At 37.3% G+C, this 18,488-nt stretch overlaps 1 protein-coding gene across 1 annotated transcript in view; it reads right to left on the reverse strand.

Moving 5' to 3' along the window:
• Positions 1-18,488, reverse strand: part of PLCH2 (phospholipase C eta 2) — a 92,581-nt gene that overhangs the window by 9,463 nt on the left and 64,630 nt on the right. Inside the window, 14 exon segments of the mRNA XM_050909426.1 lie at positions 829-875; positions 878-890; positions 4,030-4,109; positions 5,047-5,193; positions 5,721-5,805; positions 7,749-7,873; positions 8,038-8,145; positions 8,575-8,757; positions 9,571-9,668; positions 10,628-10,728; positions 11,201-11,293; positions 13,256-13,414; positions 15,956-16,063; positions 16,344-16,515. Coding sequence (XP_050765383.1) covers positions 829-875; positions 878-890; positions 4,030-4,109; positions 5,047-5,193; positions 5,721-5,805; positions 7,749-7,873; positions 8,038-8,145; positions 8,575-8,757; positions 9,571-9,668; positions 10,628-10,728; positions 11,201-11,293; positions 13,256-13,414; positions 15,956-16,063; positions 16,344-16,515 — 1,519 coding nt within the window.

Raw genomic sequence — 18,488 nt, forward strand, 5'->3', positions numbered from 1 at the left:
ACTAGAAAGTTTCAAAATGAGATTATGCATTTGTTAAGGAGTGAAGGGAAAAAAGCATTCTGTTCCAATGGAGACAAGTTGGCAAGTACATGAATTTATTGCTATAAAAATCAGACAATATAAATATTTGCAAAACCCAGAAAAAATTGTCATACATACACACACACACAAATAATATCCAACGAAAATACAAGAAAAGCACTGATGGAATGGGTGACACGCAGTGCAGGGCCCCAGGTATCATTCTAGCTTATTTGGTGCATCTTTGTAAAGCTAGCCACTATTGCTTGAATCAATGGAGTGATTCAAGAACCCAAAGACAAATTTGATTAACTTCGGGGAAAAAAAAAGTTAAAAAAAAAAAGGGAAAAAAGAGAGCCGTTTTGACGGAGATCCAGAACATGTGCTTTCACCTTCCAGTTCAGCTTTTACAGGGCTACTTCATTCTTTAAAGCGGACTTGAAAAACAGCACAAGAGGCGCTCTCACAATTTAGCAAACAATTCACTGTTAATGTTCTTTTCCATGTGAAAGAGCTGGTTTGAATTTTAGTACGCCAGAGAAGAGACAACAGAGGTTGAGACTCAAAGAAGAGAGAAAGGGAGGGTATAGAAGGACTTTTATCCTGGATCTGCTTCATACACAGAGGGCTCTCTGGCTGATCAATGACCCAACAGAACTGACCAAGTCAAATGTCGCAATTCACGTTACATGAGTTGAAGAGCTTCAAAATGCTAATAAGGAAATATTGATGCTAATGAAGCAACTAGTTAGAGGCATGCAGGTGTGTGGTGTGGTCACTACACCTCCCTGAGACAGGAGGAGGTACCTTCAAGGCGTCTAAAAATGCTCTGCTTCTAAAAGTAGACTTTTTTGACATAGAGAAGCCCACTGAAATCACAAACAGACAGAGTAAAGGCAAAATAACAGTGAGGGAGGATCTCAGAGACACGCACATCTAGAAAACCACAAGAAATTCTGCAATACATGAATAGACTACAGAAGAGACAGAAACAAAGAAAAGCGTCTCCAGGAAATAGTGCAATCTAAAAGAGATTTCAGTTAAACACAAGTTAAGGTGGAAAAAATCTAAGACTCTGCTTTAGTAATATCAAGCTACTGAGCAGGTGGAATATCTACGTTTAGAAAAAAGCCCCAAAAGGTTAATGCTTGCATTAGAACATCTGGATTAATAAAGGATAGGTAAAACCAGGCTGATAACTGTAGTGATTTTTCTGCCCATAATTAAGAGAGGGGAAACAGAGAAATAATTCTAGTTTTAACAGAACTCTGTTAACTGAAAAAAATCAAAGCAGAACATGATTCAGAGAGACCAAAACAGAAAAGGTTGTGTAATATTTGTTCCATATTTTCAGTATTTTTATTAAAAATTATAAATTTAAAAAAACCCCACATACAAGCTTTTCTTCCAAATCCTTGTATTTTAGTCACGTTAGTGCACAGCACCAGCATCTTAACACCAGCAAACCCAAAGAGACTGCAATGATAATGAGAAGCAATAAGGGATGTCTAATAGACTTAGAACATGAAAAGGGAACAAAGCAATCAAAAAAACAAATCAGTGCAGTAGATTGGAAGCTAGTGGATAAGGACAGGGAGGAGACACCGTGATACACAAGAGTCTTTCAGTTGTTTAAAACACTTACCAAGAAAATCTAATATCCTCAAAATAGCTGCCAAAGTTTAAATGGGCATGTTGCCATACTGCAAATTATAACTATCACCAGCCAGTTACTCATGAAGAAGCCAATAAGAGCAAATAATTATGACAGGCTAGGTAAAGATTAAAAGAGAGACAATGCCTTGCAATATTGCCAAAGAAGATTTCAGCTGAAAACTCTTAAAACATTCATAAAGACTATGAACATTGTCTCTTTCATGAAACACTGCTATCAAGAGCAGTGACTTGGAAGCTGATGAAGTTAACTAATCGGTGATTAAGGCAGGCAGACCCACTTTGTCTTTTATTTAAAAAACCCATTTGCCAGTGGATACTAAGGTACAGACTGTGACTTCCAATGAAGGATACTGAAATATTTGCTGTCCTTACAATAGTACTGAGAGAACAGTGCAGAGGACATCACCTGAAAGTAGCAAACAACTGGAGCATCATGAATGCACACAGCACTAGGAAGAGGAGGTGAATCTGCCTATTCTCCATCATTTTGACTAAGAACAGAACAGAAAAGAAGAATTTACAAAAAGGATGAGTAGGGCTGGCCAGGGCAGTCATCTTCTCTGCTGGATGCATACAGCAAATAGATGTCTGCTTTCATTAAAGGACATAGGTGAGGGACACAGTCACTAATCAGATCAATTCAATTCCCACTGGCCTCGTGCCCAAGGCTGAGCTATCTGACTTTCTTGTTACAATCATGGAGAGTTTGATAGAACTATTCAAGAAAGAGCAATAGATCCGAACACAGGAACTCCAAAGAAGTTCATGACAAAATTTAAAGCTGTTTGAATCAGCGCCAATGCATGCATCCAGCAAGTGTCTGTAAGGTTACTGAGACAATTGCATCCCTACCCACAGTCAAAACAGGCATGACTTATGTCCTATACAGTTCCCTTGAACCCAAAAATGTAGTCAGGAAAGATCTTAGCATTGAAATGTTCAGCCTGTCGTCATTTTTCCCTGAAGCCTGGGACTAAATGACCTTTTTAACATGACCTGGGTGCTAGCCTTTTATCTGTGACAGGCTCTACAGTTCAAAATTAAACACTGCTCATCTGCTCTGTCCTGCTCAGACCAACACCGACCACCTCTCTTTCACCTAAATCTTCTAAAGTCTTTTGATCAATAGAGCTAAATTCAAACAGATTCATACTGCCATCACATGGAGTTTTGGGCAAGAGTCCTAGTCCTGTCAGGATGAAGCTATACCTGCCTAAAGGTTTTGCATTAGACATCAAATAAAAAAAGCAGGCACTGAGCTAAAATATCTAAAGTGACATTCCTTCCAGAAACAGCCCTTCTTCCTATAAATACAAAACGAAGCTTTCCTGGGACTTATCTCTGTTTCATCCCACAAAGGTTTGGATTAAAATCTAGCAGTTCAAAAAGCTGTTTTCCTTTAAGAATTGTTTTAATTCCTCTTACATGACCAGCACCACAAGAAAAGGAACTCAGAATTCCCAGCCTATTCAATGCCGCCTCCTGCTGTCACGATGCTGGTATTACAGCTTGCTACTACAGAAAGCTCAGCCTGTCATTGGAGTGGATACAAACAGGTTTTGAGATTCTCAAGGCTCTGTAAGATACTTAGCTACCTGAATTTCACTGAAATTAATACCATAGAAGGAACTAAATCCAGTGCACTGCGAGGAAAGAAGCTATCTCATTTTCAGCTGGCCTAGGAAAAGTTTGAAGTGAGGGCTTTACTTTCAGCTTGGAGTTATTCATGTGAATTTAGATATAGCACCCAGATAGTTACATTTTTCCTGCATGTGAAGCAAACACACTCTTAATAACAGATAAGCAGTGAAAATAAGTCCAACAACTATTACAAAGATCATCTTTCCTCTACATTTTAAGTGTTATTAAGCAAAAACCCCAAAGCAAATAACCCTTAAGAACTTAATTAAATTTAAAATGCAAAAGCATCAGGCAGACAGAGCCTTTATAGAATAAGCTTTGCAGGCAACAAGCACTCACAGTTCAGGTGTATAACCTTTTGTTCAGCAAGGTGCACTTACTGTATTGGACACAACCATACTTAATTATATAAATGTGTGCGTGCTGCAATGAAATAACCTTCCCCTATGGCTCCCTCAAAAAGGCACTGTAAGAATCTCTTTTTATAACTTTCCCTATGATTTGCCTTTATCCCCATGTATATTCAGAAAGATCTCAGGCTACCATGACAATCACAGAGATGAAATCTACTCTAGTTGAACAAATATGTTAGCTTGGACCTTCACCCACTGGGCTTCCCTAGTGTGATACAAAATCCTGTCAGTTCATTCATGTATGCAAGCTGTATTATATTACACTGAAGGCACTCACCTTACCACAGATGTCGTTAATAGCCACATGAACAAAGATGGATGCCTCTTCTATACCTTCCAGGTACACATGTCGGTAACCTGAAACAGAGTGAATAAAGCTGTCAGATGATAGGAAGAGCATCTAGAGACTTTCCGTTTGTAAACAGCAAAAGAAATGAACCAGTTTTTCCCCAGCTCCTCCCCACAATAAGCATTCAGGCTTGTGCATCACCTAGCCACACTCAGTTATCCAAGAGTCACACCACTTACAAACTTAACTGCCATTTCTTCTTGTCCCTTTTATTTTATAAAAAAGCCATATCCTGTTTTTTCCAGTGTCCATTATTGCTGCTGTCAATCCGTGACTTAAACTTGACTACATTCTCTCTTGGGGACTTACAGTCCATTATTAATACTGCAAACTTTTCAACCAAGTTCATTTTATTGAGCCTGGATGTTTGTTTTCAATCTGTTTAAGATTTTTTTAGAAACTTTTTTCTTTACTTTGAAAGAAAGAAAAATATACACAGAAGGAGCTTTAATGTGAAAGAAGACTGAATTGAAAACAGAAATAGGAAACAGACAGAAAATGGCATTTAATAACTTGGATCCCATCATTAGAACAGGTAACTATCTGTTCTATATTAAACTATTACTGATAGTAATAAGACTAATCAAAACTCTAGTATCTTTCAAAAACTGGTGTGAAGAAAATGGAGGTAAAAGCAGTATAACAGGAGTAAAGAATCTGTATGGTAGTCTTCCAAGCCCACAATATTTAGCCATCCTGCTTAACAATCTTACCCATTTTTTGAAAATCTAGTCCCAAAGAGTTAATTGATTTAGTGTTCATCATCATATAAGTCAGTTGTGGACCAAGATAGAGAACTCAGGGTCCAAACACCGAGTCTCTTGTTCCAACTAGAAATTTCTGCAGCAGACACGTGCACACACATTAATCCAGCATTTGCAGCTTCAGTTATCACAGAAAAAAGTCCTAGCCAACTGATTTGGGATTTCACCACTTCTGTCTTACCTGGCATCATACTGCTGAAAGCTATTGTTCTCTGTCCAATAAAATCACGCCCAATTGGATCGTGATCCCACACAAGGAACCGAATCAGTGCAATCTCTGGCATGTGTACTGTGAACACCAACGTTTCCTCCCACATTGGGTTAAAACCTTGGAATGAAGGAATTAGCTTTCAGACATTTCGTTCACAAGATGCAAGAAGAAAGAAGACTGCCTACATAAGGAATGCCTAAACTGCAAGTCATTCTAGTTTTCCTAATAGTTTGATCATTGTTCTTGGAAAATCCAGTACTCCCATTCACTTCAGCAGGAGACACAACAACACAAGAATTTGCAAGAAACAGAGTTGGATCTTACTTAAATTTGGCCCTGCTTTCAGCAGGTGTTTGGGCAACCTGACTTTCTTTTGCCCACAGCAAGCTCAAAATACCCTCTCTCATACACAATGAGAAGTCAGACAAATGGCTTGTTTTACACCAAGACCTTCACAACATTATACCAACTCAGTCGAACAATTCAAGACCCAAGTCTGATTAACATCAAGAATACTTAAATCAAATTTTCAGTGCTTTGCCATAATAGGCACCAAATTTAATCTACTCATATCTTTATGAACAAAACTTGCCTGAAAGAGGATGTTTCAGCCATAAAAAAGACTAAAAACCACATAATCTTACCATTGTCATCAACTACTCTAGTTTGTTCTTTGAAGCAATCAACAGGTAAGCCTATAACTTCTACTTCAACAAATGGATCTATGATCTGGAAAACAGAAAGTAACAAATATTGAAAAGAAAGTGACAAAGATGAAATTCAAGCACATGGCTTTTACAATGTGGGCATTGTACATTATTGTCTTAATAATTATTGGTCCTGAGCCTTTCTGTAACAGATTATTACGCTGAGGAGAGATCTCTGGCTAAATAAACTAAAAGCATAATTTAGAATAATCATGTTGTATACATTTGTGATCATTTCTCTGTTCTAAAATGAACTTTAAACACTGGTCTGCATATGAACATTTTCTAATTTAGTGGATATTTGAGTAAAAGCTTTAAAATATATTCAAAACGGACATTATGATAAATATGTTCTAAAGCAGCAACATTAAAAAAATCCCAACAAGAACCACCTGTCAAAAGTCTCAGTGTCATCATGGCACAATGGACAAGGCAATGGTCAAAACAAATGGGAGACATGAGTTCTACCTCTGACCGATTGGCAGACATTTCCTATTACTACCTTCCATTTCTGGAAGAAAGTCAAATCAGGGAGCACAGGAAATTGGGTAGGATGAGCCAGCCTACAAGTGCTTGGCTGGAGGTTAAACTAACGCTTGCTCAGGGCTAAACTAACTGCAAGTTTGGTATCTGGACAGACTGGGTGCAGATTGTTTCTTAAGATTATTTAGGCATTTTATCTTAACAGTTTTAATTTTCCTACATATTGTTGGCTCCTGGCATGGGGAGTAAGTCCGTATGTTTTTGCAGGCACTTCTAGAGTAATCACTTAAAGCATGACTGTTAACAGTTGTCAGGAACTGGATTCATGGGCTCAGGTAGTTTTCTTCCAAGATTATGTTCTGCATGAGCTAATTCCCCTACTGTTCAGGATAAAATGGAATTCCAACAGATTATTCTTCATCTTCTGAAATATGAGTGCAATCTGAATTAGGACAAATTCCATGCTGTTGCATATGTGATATTAATAAAAATAGAAATAAAGAAAGAAATGGAAATGGAAATAAATTAATTAAAACATAGATAGGTTCACTAAACCCTCAGTATGACTCTACTGTGTGTGTTTTTTAGGGACGTTTACCTGGTTTGATGTAGTCACCTAAAGATTTCTATGGAGAAACAGTATTTAGAAGCTGGTTGCAACATTTGTGTAAAATTCAAGCATGTAAGAACGCGTTTGAGAGATTTGATTCTAATTGCAAAAGGCTAAAAGGAAATTTTAATTTTGACAAAACTTCATCCTGGCATTCATTAAAGACTAATATTTAATAAAGTCATGTTGATCACATTGCAACACCAACAAACAGCACAAGAAATGAAGAAGAAAGCCTCTTTAAAAAGTTGCCAAGAGGTTGCAAATCTGACTCCTTTTAGTCTGATATTTCATTAAGTGAAGTTGCCAGGGGGTTTATAAAACAAATAAGGGAGCACCAAAAAAAAATTAAAAAAATAAATAAATCACACAACAGAAGCCAAAATGAAGGACAGAAAGAAAACTTGTAATAATACTGTGCTAAACGAAGGACCAGGACCAGATTCATGCAAGCAGAGGGAAGGACTCCCAAGTAACTCTGCTTGCCTTGACAAGTTCAGCAGTTTTCTACTTTTTTTTTTTTTTTTTTTGAGATGGACTGACTTGGCTGTATTTGCAAGGGTGTTTTGGAGGAAGGAGGACATTTAGAGTACTATGGCGAGTAGAAACTCATCATGATGAGCTTATTGGCCCTTTTTTGCTTCTCCTATAGGCACTGTATTAACAATTGGAGGAAAAAACTTCAAACCATTGCTGTGATGCTTAGAAGTGAAGAAAACCACCTAAAGATCTAGGATGCTAATGACCTAATTTATTCATGTTCTATGTCTCCTGACAGATAACTGCAGGAAGTTAAATCCTCATCCTTAGCCCAGCCAATATGGAAATAAACCTTCTCCAACACACAAGAACAATCACTGATTGTCCCATACCTCTCCTCTGTCTCCCAACATGGAATCACGTGGTTTTGGGAGTTGTTGACCACTGATAATTCTTAGAACCAGCTGTTTCTTCAATTGACCAGGCAGTGGGTCTTCAGAATTTGGATTAAAGACACCTGTAAGAATGAGAAGTCACATAATGTGAAAGAAGTGCAATTTTGGGGATGACTTTAGTTATAGATACCTTCTGGCTCATTTGCTTCTAGCATCAGAAATGCAGGATCAACATCCACTCCTCTCATGCAATAAGCGATCCACTTATTTTGCTCTTTTTTCTTACCTTGACACATGCAGTTTGGTTTGAGGACATAGCCACAATTCCCATTGGCACTAAATTTGGCCCGGTTCAGTTGCAGCATTCTCCCCTCTGACTGGTAGTTTAGTGCAACTTTTTTAAAAAAAAAAAAAAAAAAAAAAAAAAGGTTATATTACTTACTGAGTATGTTAACAACATTCTTGTTTGCAGAACCAAGTTAAAGGAAGGACACCTAAATCCATTTTCACATTTGACTTTGATGCAAAAATTCAAATGTTTATGAAAAAGAATTCTCTTATATAACATACATCACAGCTTCAGGGAGAGAAGCTCTCCAAAAGAGTCTGAACTCTGAGGTTCTCTTGCATTTGAGAAGTTCATTTATTTCCATTTATCAGACAACTACTTGCATGTAAGACACATGTTTGAGGTAATCTATCTAGGCAACAACATGGACAGTAACAAGGAGGAGTCAATTGTCAGTAAAGTTGGATGAGCAGAGAACTCAGAGTATTTTAAGGGGTGATAAAACAAAAATAATCAAGTTTTCTCTCTGCTCACCAAGTTGGCAGCCAGCATTCCAGAATGGCTGGGGATTGTAGTTGCTAGAGTCCACACGATAAGAAGATGGGTAGATGCGGGACAACTGATGCTGGTTGAAACGTAGATACTGTGCTGGCTTTTGCTGCAGTATCTGGTGGGCTTTTGTTTCACTGAAAGATGAAACCTGCCAGCTGGAAGAGACTACAAGGAAGAAAGGAGATTAGCTCTAATCTCCTCCCCATTTATTTATTTATTATCTAGATAAAGCATTCAAAACTACATAGCACTAGTTCCTTATAACTATCGAGCATCATTTGAATACATCCCACTGAGGGAACTATGCTTTTCTTATATTACAGCAAAATCATTGTGCTGATTGGAGGAGTTATGGTTGGGAAAATGAAGCTGGATATAATGAATGACCTGAATCTTCGTTAAGAAGTTTAAAAAAATTCTCTAAGATTTTTTTAATTTGCTCAAGGAAAGTATGTTTTCTAGCAAGCAATTCTCTCTTTCTGACACTTTTAACTAAAACTTGATTCCTGTCAAAATAAGACGCAGAAAACTTAGAAAGAGGACTGAGATACTCTAGACATTTAATGCTGGTATTTCATCAGATTTGACTTAAAAATCTAAACTTTAAGCTTGAAATGCTCTTTGACCATTCTGCCCAAGAGCCTAAGTCCTCTGTTATTTCCCAGGATGTAAGTGTTGTGTAGCAGCTTTTATACAAGCTAGCAAAGACTACATGTGTATTACTACCTGTAGTAACTTTTTCTCCTTTACGGAAGCTGTCACACAACTCTAGACTCGCTTTGTGGATTCTGAATGGCAAGTGGTCAGCTACTTCAAAATAGTATAGCTTTATTGTGTGCAGCTCTTCTGTTAAAATCTTTTCAGGGTGGGGGAGAAACAAACAGAAAACCAGCTTTTAATAAGAAGATATGTAAGAACATAAACCTTTCAATTTCTTTGTATAGCAATTTTTTTCAGCAGACTTTTAGTTCAACCTACTTTCAGTTTCAACATCATGGATGCCAACAGACTTTGTGTATTTCACCAGGTCAGAGAGTGCCCTGGACAGCTTCATTGTTTTCTTCTGTTGGTTTATCCTAGAAAGATAAAACAAATCAATTTCCCATTAATTAAGGGGTAAATTTTATCTTTCATATTTAAAAATAAATCAAGGTAAAGAAGTATAAGAAGGTTTTCTTCCACCAAAAAGGTACGTAATAGTTTTATACCACATAGAACTTCATTGTCAAAGCACAGAAGTTGTGGAACCAACGGCATGAAAGTATACAGAACAGGTAAGTCCCGTTCTTACATGTTAATGGCAGATACAACTATTCACCTACTAAGATCTGGTGGGGAGGACTCTAAATTGCTTTGACCAAAGGGTGAAATATCTATTCACATATCTATTTACTTCTCAAGTCAAGTGCTAACAAAAAAACTTTTTAAATCCCAAAGAAATAGTAAGAAAGTAATGCTCTGATCCTCCTCATTTGCTTCAGGTTATCACTAACAGCATATCTACTAACCTCCCAAAGAAAGCTCCAAAGTATCTTAGAGAACCACTTGATCTGATTTCTTACTTTTGAAGCCTGAAGCTTAAGCAACAATTCTGCAAAGGATCTTTGATGTCAGGATTTTTGAAGAGGTAATTTCAAAAGAAAAATCAAAATCATCACCTGAATGTTGATGCAACTTCATTTGGCAAATTATAAAACAATAAAAAGAATCAGCTGAGGACCTGATACACTGCAAATCCACCTTAATGGATTCACTGGGCCACCAGTCAAATGGCCTGTATGTCGCTGGATGAGATGGTAAGAGCTCAAAACACATACAAGCTCCACTGTACTTTGCTAATTAGTCTGAATGGTGCTAAGAGATCATTCTGATGATCTTGTGGCAGACACTGGATCTACCCTTACACCAGATTCCTCTCACGTGCCTGCAGCCTTCAACAAATTGGCTTCTAGACCTGAAAGGTATCTATTTAGTGGGTACATTTCTGTAGGTATCTTTTTTAGAAGAAAAATTGCCAAATCGCTTGTTAACAAACCTGCTGTAATGTACAGAGCTCCTGGCTAAATTTCCTTGAGAATCCGAATCATCTTCACCCTCTTCCAGACTTGTTGCCTTTTTCAATTTGCTTCCTTTTTTCTGTGCCACAAGGAAATAAAACCATAATGTCATAACCGTATGATCAACGTTTGAGCAGCTGGATACAGTTCTGCTTTGTTATGCCCATGAGTATGTTACTTACAGAAAATGGGAAATGACAGCTTTTGTAATACTCAGTATGGCAGAACGATATGCATGCACATGGGGAAGGCTCAGCCCAAGGTCAGAGCCTTTTTATAAAGGAATCACAAATCCTCAGATAAAAGGTGCAAATGAATTTTTATGTTTTTCAGATTAGATCTTGGATACTTTTAGACCTTGATGTAAATTGAAACTATCTGTTATGCACAATTATAACCAGTTATCCAGCCTGTCTATTCAGTGATCAGTCTGATAGCAAGCCTCTGCCAGACAACGCAATTATAATACTCCTCTCCACCACTGCGTGTAAAGAAAAAACCTATCCAAGAATACAATATTTAGTGTAGACCTAATCTACCAAGTGGCTCACCTTGCGTTTAGAAAAACTGCCCATCAATGACCGGCTGTGCCTTTTATTAGTACTGAAGTCTTCCACAGATTCCACATCATCCTCAAGTTTATTCTAAAGCAACCAAACAGAAAGAATAATGTAGCAGACCAAACAGAGTGCTACAGACAGCATATTTGAATATCATCAGAAATAGTTTGGGAAGCAATCCTCCCTAAAGTGTCAACAGAACTGGACCAGACCAATGCAAACTTTTTTTTTTTTTTTAAACACAAGCTGAGTACAAGACCTTGTATCCCAGCAATAATTGCCATCATTTTTGTCCATGGGAACTTTCAGAGCAGACAGAAATCACACAAATACCTAAACCCAATTTTATTTTCATCCAGGCAAAGTCTGAATGCCCCCATACCACATACATTCGTTGACACCAGACTGGTTTGTAGCTTAATATTTGAAAAGCATAGTTTAACAGGACTTATTTCTGCCAATTACAGTTTTACTAGGATACTCCATGGTAAGAAAGAAACAAAATTCTCGTAATCCCTAAAAATGTATGTATTTCATTGGTGCCACTGGTTTTTAATATGACCTTACAGTTTCATTGGTTCCTAGACTAATAAAACACAGACTATTCTGGTTAACACCTATGCAAAAGGATTCTGGAAGTCTTGGCCTTGTAGTGGATCTTACAAGAATAACTGTCTGATACATCATGTAAATCATTAGGCTTAAAAGTGCATACAAAACTTATGCCATAGAAAGTTTTCGGAAGCTGATTTTTAGTTCTCATCTAGTTTTAATCCCTAGTTAGTACACCTGCTTATTATTGGCAGATCTGCAATGTTTTTCATTTGCATCCAACAATCTTCCTAAGCTTTTTGTGGCTTATTACAAATTCTAAAATGACAATGCCTCAAGTTCATGAGGTGTAGTCTGTGGGCTGAGTACATTTTTATAAATAGGTGTTAGTATAGAATTAAAATACAAATGTAAATGCATAGAACAGAGAACCAAGGAAAAAAAAGCCCAGTTTTCATATGCACCATTTATAATGGAAAATAAAATTCTTCCTGTTGAAAAGTCATTTCATGTATACATTTCATGCTCTAATTGCTGTGTGAGCAAGAAAAAAAGCTTTGTGTATCTGACAGCGATGTTCACCTGGCATCATCATTAACTGAATGAATTCAGCTCTGAATCTGAAGTCAATAATATATGATTTATTCAGTAAGCTAATAAAACACAACATGGAAATGCTAAACACCTCTTTCTCTGAAGTCACTGGAGAAAGTCATTGGACTTTGGAGAAAGAGTGGTTAGCATTTCGGTTTATATTTTGAAGGACTGCCATCTTTCATTATTCATCTGCAATAACAGACTATCCCTCTGTATCAAGTGTGAATCATAAAAAGAGTTAAAATTAAAATCTCATTATCAGCAAATTAAAAAGATCCTTCTACTAAATGGACATAAATGCAAGAAGTATTCTTCCTTATAGCTTTTATATAAGCAACATGAGGTATTAATAAGATGTCATGACAAAATATTACAGAAAATATTACAGAAGAAGGGAACATGTTTTCTTTTATATTGAAATAGCCAAATAAGTGGTGGTCAGGGCAGCCATCCAAGAACAGAAAACATAGCTTCAAAATTCCAGTTCCACCTAAGTCTGACTGGGGACATGAACCTGGATCTCCCACATCCCAGGTGAACATTTTGGCTATCTGATTATTCTTAAGTTGTATTATCCTAGTTAACCTAGACAGGAGGCAGGGACCTAATGGCAAATAGACTCCACAAAATTCATCGTGTGACTCACACTGTCTTGTTTTAAGGGAAGTGCTGAGCATTCTTTAGTTTCATTACTATTATGATAGCTGCAGACACCTCAGGTAAACTGAGCTATCTTTATTGGGGAGCCTCAAAACAGATTTAAAAGCCCAACTTTAGACATCCACCTTTGAAAGAACAAGCATTATTGTTATGAAATAATAGTACTATGTAGCTACAGAGACAAGCAAAATAACAATCAGGTCTAGGGGTAAGTGAAGTACAATAAAACATGTTCACCTTCTTACTATCTGATTTTAGACCAGCCTTTCCTGATGATGGTAGAGTGGTAACTGTAAAATTGTTTGGATCTTCACAGTCACGGATTTTGGATTCTTTTATCAGTGAGTCAAGTTTTTTCTTTGCTATATTCTCCACTCTTTTCCTATTAGTAGATGCCTACAAACAAAACAGAATCATTAGACTAGGTAGTGATGAAAAAAGTCTTAGCAATTCCAGGCAGGATTAATGCAAACTAAAATGTTATATGCAAGAAAAAAAGGGGAAAAAAAAAAAAAAAGAGGTTCTTCATTTGCATAATGTGAAGCAGTTACCTGCAGCTCAGTATCAGACTTAATGTAAGGTACGGAAGCATATGAGGCCCTGAAGTAGATGTTTGATCTAAAGTGTAAACAGATTGTCTGAAGTGATGAGAGAGTAAAACTAATTAAAACAGTTCTAATTAAACCAAGACTGACTGTTAGCAGAGCAATTCAGATATAATGTCTGTTACAAGCCAAGGATGTGCTAACATAGAAATAGTTATTACTGACATGACTCCCCACACTGAACTGGATTAACATCCGCTATGTTTTGCAGCACATATTTAGTAAAAAATCTGATCTATTCCATTGTGCTGTCCAATAAGCCATTCTTCATGGAAATTTAATAGTAATGGATACGTGTGGAAACTCTGAGTATACGGTATTTCTCTCACACATTGGGGTTGATGGACAGCATTCATATGCTATGTCAAGGTTGACTCTGCAGCTACAATAGATGCAAGATTCTACTGGATGGAATGGGAGAAGCTTTAGAATCTTGATTTCAGCAGTTCAAGGGCAAAATGTAAGAGAACTCCTGTTCCCTCCTTCTGTGTACATCATAGCCCATGTGAGGGAGTGGGGGAAACAAAAACAGAAATCCAGAGTTTTCTTTCATCCGTGAGGCATAAACTCACAATCCCAGGTCTTTTAAGAGGTGACAGATTGTGTTTTCTCAGTAGGCCTTAAGAATTCCCAGTTAAATTTGTCATGAAACAAGCTATGATTTTCCTGAGCTCTTCAAAATTTGGCTTGGAAAGCAAACCAGATGTAGTAAATCTGAGATTTAAAGCATCAGTAAACCTCACAGCAAAGTGAACTGTTAGTAACAAAGATAATCAGGTCAGCAAACCAATGCCTACTGAGCCTTTAGTGAGAATAATACACCCAGCCATAACATGTTACTACCCAATTTTATTATAAAAGATGACACTTTTCTTGCTGGCATTAATTTCTCCGTTCATTTAATGGAAGAAAAATAAACATTACTTGACTTCTCTTTATAAATAGCATATGTGTGGGCTAAGTTGAAAAAAGAATCATGGCAAAAGTAATTTCTAGCAATGAGAGACTTGCTAACATTTCTGCTTGTTCAAGCATCTGGATTAGGATCCTCTTGAAACAAGCCATCTTTAAGTCTAGAAATTATCTGGAAAACTTGCAAAATCACGATCTTAAGTACAACAGCACCCCTGATTTCAGCAGGGTTGTCAAATCACCTGCCTTGTTTCCTTTGGATATTGGAAACAGTCTGCCATGCCTGGGATACAGACGAAAGAACTAGAAAACATAGGAAAATGAGCTGAGTGAATTTTGTTGATCACAGTGAAGTTTCAAAGTCAAGAAATGTCCAATTCTCATTGTATTCAGTTTGAGTAGTTCTAGTTTCCCTGTACAGTCAACTACATAGGTAGCCCCTAAGTGGGTTGCAAAAGCTTTTGGTTTGGCTTTCAACTCATTTTCTCCCTGTTCAAAAGGGTCATGCCTTGATACCAGGCCTGATCTTATGTAGATGGAAAGCCTGCTGGACTGAACTGTATCACCACTGGCTGTACAATACCTTCCACTTTGAAAAGCTACATCATGTAACAGGAAAGTGTCAAAAAACATGAAGTATTAAAACATCACAGATCTCAAAATATTGAAAACTAATGCTAAAACATAATAATTTTAAAAAACCAAACAAATTATTTTTCCCCTTTGGTAGACTTATTCATACAGAAGTTTCTCTTTTAGTTTTAGATGAAAAGGATCAAATCCACAAAACAAAATGAGGAAATAGTCTGAGGGAGAGAGGACTGAAAATGCAATCTCTCTCCAAGGCAATCTAGTTTATGTTATTAAATGGTTTTGCTGTGTATTTTATATCGTTTCTGTAAGATGAAATGTCACTTGCCAGAAGGTTAAAGTGACAACAAAAATTCACCTTTAAAAAGGATGAAGAAATACGGGATTTTCAGATTGAAGCAAGCAGAGATTAAAATATTCTCCCTTTTTAACACCTCCTTACAGTAAAAATCAACTAAACCCAGCATTCAGCAAACCAAACGGATGCTCTGTAACAATGACCCCAATTTGACATAAATAGAATTTTTTTCTTTTCTTTTTTGCATTTGAGGGGAAGAACACTACGATGCAATAAAGAATCATGAGATATTACTATTTTAAATATTAAAAGACACAAAATTCCAAACTTGAAACATAACCACTAGAACTGGTGCTGCCTAGTATGCACTTTTGTCAAATCTGTCCCCATGAAGGTTTAGAACCTAAAACACTTGTGATGAATCCCAAAGATGAGACTACATCCACATTCCAGAGAACTCATACAAGGTTTCTTCTCACTGGGATGGGAAAACTTAACATATGTTTACATTCAAATGGTCGCTTAACTTACATCTCCATTCATTAGTTTACAGTCATCATCAATCTCATCAGCACTGTCCTCATCAGAAACTTCACCTTCCTCTGCATCATCACTGATGTTGGCTGGAAGTTTCTTCCCCTAGAAGATAAAATGATTACACAGGCACGTTAGCATGCAGCTCTTGCTATCACACATTTAAAAAAAAAAAAAAAAAAAAAAAAAAAAGCCAAACAAAACATTATTCAAAGCACACAACCAGGTTCTTATTGATTGAGAAGACATTTGTTCAGAACCTTAAGTACCAGATTCTTAAAGATTGCTTTTTGTAAAATGATTTAAGTTAGGGTATAAGTGATAACCAGGCAGAAATCATAATAATCACAAAAAGAGGGATGGAACAAACGAAGCAGGTTTTTACCTTAACCAGTATCTTTCCTTTAAGACTTGCTGGGGAAGGGAGCTTGGTAGAATCTTCATTGTGCACAGAAGACAGATCCAGTTTGTCTCCCAGAATTTCTATAAGATACTGAGCCATCTTCTTCTGCTGAATGACACTGCAATGGTTCTCAATTGACAAGATAACAGGGTACCTGGCAGAGACATAAGCAAGTATCATCAACTGCAAATTTAGCTTTTATAGCATTAAGAGGATAAGGGTTATTACTGTCTGAGCCATTCCTGTAACAGGCATCACCACCAATGAAATCCGCAGGGGTTAGACAAATCAGTATGGGCACAGGACTGGTACCCCACTACTCACTCCAAACAGAATGGTCGATTTTTTGACAGCCACAGGATAATTGAACTTCTGCAATCCCATTTGATGCATTTTTTTTTCAGAGCACACTTTTTGCCTTCCTACGCTATCCAGTCCTGACCTTCACTTCCTATCAAAGAGATTCTAGCAAGCCATTCAATAAGGAAAACCTAAATAGCCAGTGCCTTCAACTCTCCTCTCCAATCGGTGCTTCAGCCCTTTTGTACTCTCACAGTAAAAGTAAATAAAGGTTCCAAGAACTGAAAAGATCCCCAAAGGGGCTTTGTCTTTACCTTCCCACTTCCAACAACCAAGTGATAAACCTGTTGTGTTAGTTCTTCCATGAAAACTTTTCTAGCTAGCAACAGAGCAGTTGCTCATACAAACAAGCCTGTGGATAAAGCCTCTTCTACAAAGACAGTAAGTATTATTTCTAGATTTAGTTTTATTGTTGTCATTTATTGTTGATTCTCCAAGCTGAGGCCAAGAAATAACAATGCCTGGTTGTTTGAAAGGCATCAAGATAAGTTTTGTGAAACATTGATTCCAGTGTGGTTGGTGCCATATAAAAGCACACTGAAGATGGATTTCTGTTTAGAGATGATGCCTTTTTAGGATGAGCACAAAAGCCAGTATACAGTGCAGTTTTGTAGGGCTGAATTATGAGGGATTCATTAATTAAAAACTAATTATGAATAAAAAGATGTCTATCCTGACATCTGGCCCTCATTAGCTCCTCATCAGGAAAAATGAGGCTTTCAGCCAGACAATGCCAGCAGGAGAAAACTTTCTCAATTGATGACTATAGTTAAATTCCTAGCTTTGCCTGAAGCTAGTTCCTTAGCTGAATTTGCAGGCTGCCAACAGCTATGCCTCCAGCCTATCCTGGGAAAGAAAACACCTGCAAGTCTAAAATATGTTTCGTTCAGTACCAAACTCTAACTGAGCATCAATACCTATCAAGAAAAAAACCCACCATAAATAATAAGTTGTAACACTGTCCCAGTTAACCTTTCTGTAAAGCTTTTAAGAACTGCAACAATTTCAGAAGCATTGCCATATATTCTGCTGGCCAGCTTTCCTTTGATTTATTTACCATGTCTTCAGGCAAACTCCAAAAATTTCAGGCTCACAATAAGTTTACCTGGGCTGAAATTGCAGCGCAAGTTTAGCTCTACTAATGAAGGCAGATAGACTGCTTTGGAGAAGCCACTGGAAAATTTTTACAGAGATAAATTAATTTAGCTTAAAAAAAAATAGATAGGTTGACACATGTTTTGACTCTCAGGAGGAGGCCAGTACTGCCAAGGTATATGAAACTTCCCATTGTATAATTCTCTGATTTCCTGAGCAATGTACAGGTAGGGAAAATAACCTGTTTCTCTTGAACAGGCTGCTTTCTCCACAATTGGGCTACTGTCTCTTTGTATTCCTTTGCTGCCTGACTTGCTTCCTATCCCTGGAGCAACCAAGTGTAACCTTGGCATCACTGGAGTACACATCCAGAGAGATATGTGGTTAAACTGTCAGCCATTCACTAAAAACATTCACCGTCAAAACATGTTGATCCTCTGGTCTTCTACGAATGGGATAAAGACAGCCCCGCAACTATGTACAGAATGCCCCTACTCAGTCAGTTTTGCCTTGTTATTTCTTTCTGAAGGCTTCTTCCCCACAGAAAACAACTCAGAGTTCTGTCTGGCATATGCAGGAACAGGTTAGATTTCCACTAACTGCCTTTACAAGGATGCCAGGGAACACTCCAGTTTATAGTCCTAAGACTCAAAAGTTGGCAGACTGTATACA

This window comes from Gymnogyps californianus, chromosome 21, assembly GCF_018139145.2.
Source record: "Gymnogyps californianus isolate 813 chromosome 21, ASM1813914v2, whole genome shotgun sequence".
Taxonomy (NCBI): Eukaryota; Metazoa; Chordata; class Aves; order Accipitriformes; family Cathartidae; genus Gymnogyps; species Gymnogyps californianus.